This window comes from Aphanomyces astaci, assembly GCF_000520075.1.
Source record: "Aphanomyces astaci strain APO3 unplaced genomic scaffold supercont1.107, whole genome shotgun sequence".
Classification (NCBI taxonomy): domain Eukaryota; phylum Oomycota; class Saprolegniomycetes; order Saprolegniales; family Verrucalvaceae; genus Aphanomyces; species Aphanomyces astaci.
In genome coordinates this window covers 56,608-63,572 of record NW_009798370.1, presented here as the reverse complement: position 1 = coordinate 63,572, position 6,965 = coordinate 56,608, and the positions used below count along the sequence as shown (strand labels likewise).

Sequence of the window (6,965 nt, the reverse complement as noted above, 5' to 3'; positions counted from 1 at the left end):
ACCACGGGAAACCTGGAAGTCGTGGACGAAGCAGCGCGCGAATATTATGAGCACACGCCGCAACGCCAAGCGCAAGACCCTAGGTGGCCAGGGTGCAAAGAGCATCATACCCTTCGAGCGCGACCTCTTGACCTTCATGAAGGACGTGCGGCGCGACGAGCACATACTGACCTCGATGCACATGATCAACTTCATGAAGACACACTACCAGGAGTGGCTGACTGGCTACATGGCGAACAAGGTCGATCCATACAAGTCACTCCTCGGCTTGTGTCAGTCGTTTGCCCACCGCCACAGGTTCTCCCAGCGTGTCCCTTGCCACACGAAGCTGCCCAATGCCGAGATGGTCCAGATCCGAAACGACTTTGCGGCAACGTTCTGGGGCAAGTACGCCGTGTACGAGCTCGGCGATCTCATCAACGTTGACGAAACGGCGGTCTACTACGACATGCCGCCGGGGAAGATCTGGGCGGAAGTTGGTGGATCGTCCAAGACGGACAAGACGCAGAAACACTCCGATCGCATTACCGCAGTGCTGTCGTGTCGTGCCGACGGTACCAACGACATACTTCATGGTCTCATACCTGTAATAGGTGGCAAGTTGCCTATATTTTTCATCGTTCACGGTACACCAGGAGGCACCATCGACTCATCGGAGCTGTGCACGTACCCTGAAGGCCACCACTACGCGGTGCAAGAATCAGGGTGGATGGATGGACGCGTCTGGCGCAAGTACTTGAAGATGTTGCCCCCGCATATTTTGGGCCCTAGTGTCATCCTCGCCGACAATTTCGATGCCCATGTGTCCAAGGAGTCCGCGGTGGCGATCGCTGAGTACCTGCACAGTGTGTTGGAACCACTACCGGCAAATTGCACGAGCGTGTGCCAACCTCTTGATGTTGGGATCATGGGTCCCTTCAAGAAGATCCTCCGTATGTTGTGGCTAGAAGAAGCGCCGGTGGTGTCGGCATCCGAGAAGCGCATGGCCATGATCAAGCGATCGATCAAGGCCTGGGGCATGATTTCGGAAGTTGCCGTAAAGCGGTCCTTTGAAAAGGCTATTCCACGACCTGAGATAGTAGTAGTTTAATTGTGTTTTATGTGAATACAGTTCATCCATCGACGTCTTGTGTAATATGTTGTTGGTTCTCTCGTGCGCTGTTGGAGGGTTGTCGAGGTAAACCCCCCTCCTGAATCATCATCGATTGGCGCTATTTTCGAGGAGTGATTCGTTGATTTGGTCTGATTCGCGACATGTCAGTCTGTAACGTTACAATTGTTTTTGTCCAATCATTGAAGGGCACTGGGTTTAGTGTTTTTTAATTTTACATTTTGTCGCTCCATATATAAGGACATGCATACCCGGGTGAGTTTCTCCCCGGTTCTCTGTATACGTAACACGGTATATTCATACCAGAAAAGACTTCTTTCATGTCCTCAGGGATGTAAAGATTGCGTTATTTATACAGACTTTTGATAGCACTGCGATAACTGCTGAGTGTGCCGGGCTGAATCGCCAGCTTGGTGCGCATAGCCCATACCAGGAAGCTGAGAAAATCGTTTTAGCTGAATTCACTGAGGTCGAGGGAATAGCGACATGCTGACTCGATAGAATCTCGAAGCAGATTGTCCTTGTTCACTAACTTGGCCATTCAACTACTTAATTGATGCCCGACGCATAACCTGTTCGAGTGTCCCCACTGATCCTGTTGCAATGTTCCTCGATCGTGAAGCTGCTGCGGGTGGTCATTTCTGATAAAAAGATGCAATGAGAAACAAAGAATTCTATTGGCTTGGTTTACTTCATTTCTTTGGCTTATAAATGGACAAAAGATTCGCAAGGCAGCTCGCCATGCGAATGTTGCAAACAGATGCATTAACGAGAATTATTTATATTGTATACAATTAAGAAGAGACCTTGCTGTTAATAGTATATTCACTATATTAATATGTGTCGGACATACTTGTGTATTGTAAATACCCGCATAAGAACAATCAGCCTTACAGTAACGAGCGACGAAAGAGCATCCGACCACAAAATTATACACACGGCCTAGCTAGCTGCGGCGCACGCAATTTTGGCAGGAGGTGCCTTGGCGAGGAGTGAGCCCCAATCGTGCACTTCACGGAATGTCCAATAGATTCCTCTTGGCGGGAAAAGCGGCAGGTAGGCCGCATGCCGTGCTGCTACCCGAACAAGGCATGTTACAAGTATTCGCATTTAATACATAAATCCGTTTAAGTGCGTGTGCGAAGCAAATCTTTGAAGTAGTATCAAGCTAATCCGAGTCGTTATGGTAGAATAGTGGGTCATCTCCGACCTCACTTGATATTTGTATGAGATTAATTTAGCCAAACACATAATTCTATTTCTGTTCTAGCCAATCATGTCACACTTAGTTTAATTTCTATCAATCCAATTACTAAGTTTTTAGGGTAGGGTTAGGTTGGTCATTCAGAATGGCCATCTATGAATAATCCGTTGGACCTTTGTGGCATTATGGGTTATGTCCATACGTACATCAAGTTATACTTATCATGGTGAAATAATACAACAGGGTCGGACCCCGATACTTGAGGACTTCAGAAACCGACGCAAACTTTATTTTGAGCTGGTGCCGGCTCAAAATTATCCGTCGAATATATGATTAATATTAACTACAGTAACATGAGGCAAAGTGATATCCACAGAAACCGGCGCAAATCTCTATTCTTTGATTGGTTCACATGTTGGTGGCGACGACCAATCCTTTGGCATGGGACCGAAACGACGAGGGAATAGATGGACCCCCAAAGAAACGCTAAGCTTACTCGACTGCATCGAGAGACTACGTACGGCTTTGGTCGCCCCAGCGGATTTGGACGCGGTGCTTCCGCACGTTAGTATGTAGGGTGTAGCCGATAGCTCGCCAGTAGAAGGTGAGGGAGGGCAGGGAGGTCCCATTTGCATAGTTCGCCAGTGTTGAGGCGGAAGGGTTGAATGATGCGGAGGGCGTCCGGTTTACTGGCTTATGCTGCAGGCCATTCATACCTACTATAAACTGCACCAAGCCAGGGGGCAGTTTCGCCAGTGACCGGCAGGTCATGTTCATCGCGAAGTTCCCAGGAGTCGGGAATGGTGGGCATAGTGGGTGAGAGTGGGCAGTGGACTCGTGTGTCTGTGCGTAGGCTCCTGTGAGGATTGATTTGCGTGGAGGCGGAAGTACGTAGTGGCTGCAGACGAAGTGGGATGGGAGTGGCGTGTCTCATGCATTGGGATGGCATGAATATGTAATTGGGGGGTCAGGGTGGGCTAGTGTAGCGAGGGAGTCAGCTTCCGCAAGGAGGACTTGTTTAGCACGCAGGACGGGGTCCGGCGTGTCGGTTATGTCTTGATGGTAGCGTATCTATTCACTGCAAAAGTGCTCGCTGGGGTGAGGAGGGCCATGAGCGAGCGGAGTTCCACTCTGTAAATGTTCCTATAGCGGGATTGCCCTCCACGGCGTTTGAGAGATCTGGCCAATATGACAAGGCCTATGGCCGTGGTATTATCGCAGATTTGGAGCAATGCATCCCCAGAGGCTGTGTACTTCACAGCATGTGGGGGTGATGTGGTCGGGGTGGACATTAATGGGCTCTACAAGGGTGGTATCGTCGCGGCCTAAGTAGCTCCATGTGCCATGAGCTGTTCGTGTGTCCTGGTGCGTGACGCTGCCGTCGCCGACGGAGTGTGTGAGGGCACCGCGAAGGGGGAGGGTATGGAGGCCGTACGTGGGGTGGAGTGGTGTAGAATATCCTGGCGTACCGAATACAGACAGTATGGTGCCATTGCCCGCAGTCCATACAGACGGTAGTGTCCGCGATGCGGTGGCAAGCAGTACATACAGGTGTGGTATGTGGGGGAGGTTGTTGGTCGTGTGGGAGCTGGGCCTTGTTGCAACGATGTATGGAGTGCGTGCACGGATGTGTCCATGACGTGTCTGTCCAGGGGATAAACTTGAGGCGTTGGATGCGGCTGGTGCGGAGGAGGTCGCCAGTGAGGATCGCACACCCCGCACTAGGGACCAGGCGAAGTCGGCTGGGGGCTTCGCGTGATGTAGATGAGTACCAGATGTCCGATCCTTTTCGGAGTTCATGCCAGGAGGTGACGGCGATTTCAGGGCCAGCAGGAGTATGGCGAGTTTGGAGACTGATACGTCGGCCAATGCGGTAGCTAAGTGTATCAGGTCTACCATCCCGATGGGTAAGGTGGTGGGGGACACAAGCATGGCATGGAGAGGGACTTTGTTGGCGTGAGCGCAGTTGATGGAGATGAGGGAAGTGCCGTGGGCTGGGGTGAGGTGAGCCCAGATAGGGCGGTCGTTGGGATGGTGGGGACTGCTAGCGGGGGGTGGTGCCTTTGGGTGGTGATGGTGAGGGCGGGTTTGAAAGTAGCAAGGTCTCGTAGTAGTGTACCTAGAAATGCTGTGTCTGAGGCGGGTGGGGGGATGCGGAATACAAGTGGGTGGTCAGTTAGGCCGCTCTCAATTTGGTAGGCCTCAAGGGATTCCATGAGGATTTCGTGGGCGGGCGAGCCACGGTCATTTGCAATCCGAAGGAATTGATAGAGTCGTTGGCTGTGGCTGAAGCGTTCACAGTGGACGATACCCAAGCCATATGTATGGGCGTAGAACCATGAATTTGGATGGTCGTGCGGCAACCGGAGGACACGGCGTGTCGTCTTACGGAAAAGGGTGTCGAGGGCAGGTGCAATATTGATGGTGTCGCTGATGGCCGTGCGGAAGAGGACACTTGGAATCCACACAGCGTTGATGTATTGGAGCTCTCTTTTCCCCAGCCCGCGAGGGGCAATGGCAGGAGCTTGGGTGTTGAGTTTGAGCCAGACGGTACGAGTGGTCTTCTCCCATTGGTTGTGGTATGCCCAGGTGCCGAAGGCCTCGGAGGGCGCCACCACACGGATGGGTTGGGGGTTTCCGAGCCCATCATTGAGGGTGATGGCAGGGTAAGCGTGGGGTGAGAGGTAGAATAGGAATAATTTGTCGGCTCCGAAAACGCCTCCCGATGCAGATTGGCCTGTGAAATAGTTGGAAATCTTAGCCCGGTCTTGGATGACCGAGTAGGAGGTGGAGATGTCGAGTGCGTCGTCGACGAAGAGGAGGCTGGAGATGGTGCGTGTTTGGGTGCCTTGTGGGTGTTAGCTGTGAGTGACATGGACGGGGTCAGTGCCACCCTGTTGTTGTCGTATGAGAGCATCCATGTAATAGCCAATGTGTATGACCGCCAGTATGGAGCCCTGGCCTAGTCTGAATTCACGGATGCCCCCGTCGAGCCATCCAAAGACCGTGCGGATGTCAATCTGGCTGGCTTCAAGAAAATGGTCCATGAGCTGGCGAGGAAGGGATGGGACACCGAGCTTGCGGTAGATGTACTCCATGACCCAGCCTGGATGCGATCGAAACATTTTAAGCAATCCTTGGATATAAGGAAGAGCTCTTCCTGTCGTCGTTCTGCGCGTTCGATGAGGAGTGAGGTGAGCACAGCTGCATCTTGGACAGTGCGGTCCCGCTGAAATCCGTTTTGCATCTCCTGATTGAGTAAGCAGGGGGAGATGTAATCCCGTATAACGGTGAAAATTCGACTGTTGAGGGCAGTCTGAACAATGATGGGGCGCCAAGGAGGAAGACCAAGGTCGAGGTTTACCACGCCGCGGGCAATGGCCGATTTGGCGAGGTATATCATCTGCTTGTGTTCGAGGATCGGGGGGACTAGGCATGTGCGTAGGATAAGGTTAATGACGGTTCGTTCCCGTTCACGGATGCACGCCGAGGCAGAAATCCAGAGTTCCTGGGATACACCCCCATAACCTGGGGACACTCTCGTATGTAGACTGCGGTCACAGCGTGCTTGCATATCTGCATCGTAGTGATAGGTGGTGTCCCATGTGGTGCCCGCGGGAGTTTGGAAGGCCTGCGCAACGACGGACGTCTGGGCGATCCATATCATGGAGGAGGCAGTCACTGACAAAGTGGGGCCTTGGAGGCGGTCGGAGTGTATCTAAGTGTCGAGGGCGGGTGGTTTTTTCAGCGGGGGGGGTCCAGTTGTCTAGCAGCAGTCGGAGTCCTGTTCGGAGTCTGCTGCAATGCAACCTCTTCCTGGTCCGAGCTGTAGCGGGGGAGGACATCTGCAGGACGGATTATGACACTCTGGATGGAATGGGTGGAGTGGGTGCTCCGAGTGCTGATCGGAGGAATTTCCGCGTTTGGCGGCCTTGGAACCATGCGGTTCGTTGGTGCACGCGGGTTTGTCGGATGCAGGTGGTACGCCAGTCGCGCCTTTTGCGACATACATTTTTCCAGCGTGCGATGCCCTGTCGTAGCCAGCGGTCCCAGTCTTGGGTGGTGTCCTGTGCAGTGGGCATGTCAGTCCACCAGTCACCGATCGCTATGGCGCCAAAGCTGTGCCAGCACGTGGACGGGGGAAGGTTTGGAATGCGGATCCATTTGGGCAATTCCACCATGTGGGCAAGTCGGAGATTAGATATTCGGCCCCTGTTGGGGTTACGGTTTCATGGATGCTGAGCAGGTAACGGAGCTGTGCAGTGCACCGGTTGGTGCGTTGGATCGCCACTGCCCTGTTGAGGGCCTTCCGAATGTGGCTGGTTTCCCCCCACTGGATTTTGGCGCTGGTGTATAGGATATCGTAGAGATTTTGGACCGACGCCTCGAGCCAGTCGGTGGTATCTTGCGGAGACTAAGTCGTGGCCGCATGGGGGGTTCCGTAATTAGGGGGGTAGGTGGCCGTCAAGGAGGAGTTGAGAGGTGTGCGGACCGAATGTGGTGATGTCCCCCTTCGTAAGGGAGCGTGTGGGCTTGACACCTGAGAGGCGCGAGGGCGTGTGATCGCCTGGGCAGAGGGCTAGGTCCATGAAGGGGGTGCCAGCATGATCACTGAGGTGGATGGTGTGAAGCCAGATGCCGCTGGCACTT

At 53.2% G+C, this 6,965-nt stretch overlaps 1 protein-coding gene across 1 annotated transcript; it reads right to left on the bottom strand.

Annotated features, from left to right (window-relative positions):
• Positions 1 to 3,527: 3,527 nt before the first annotated feature.
• H257_17442 (hypothetical protein) lies at positions 3,528 to 6,904 on the bottom strand (the record flags this gene model as incomplete). The annotated part of the gene is made up of 9 exons (XM_009846241.1): positions 3,528 to 3,909; positions 3,977 to 4,207; positions 4,263 to 5,163; positions 5,293 to 5,421; positions 5,619 to 6,033; positions 6,126 to 6,346; positions 6,415 to 6,527; positions 6,584 to 6,719; positions 6,808 to 6,904. 9 exons carry the CDS (start codon positions 6,902 to 6,904, stop codon positions 3,528 to 3,530), a joined length of 2,625 nt encoding a protein of 874 aa, XP_009844543.1.
• Between the last annotated feature and the right edge of the window lie 61 nt (positions 6,905 to 6,965).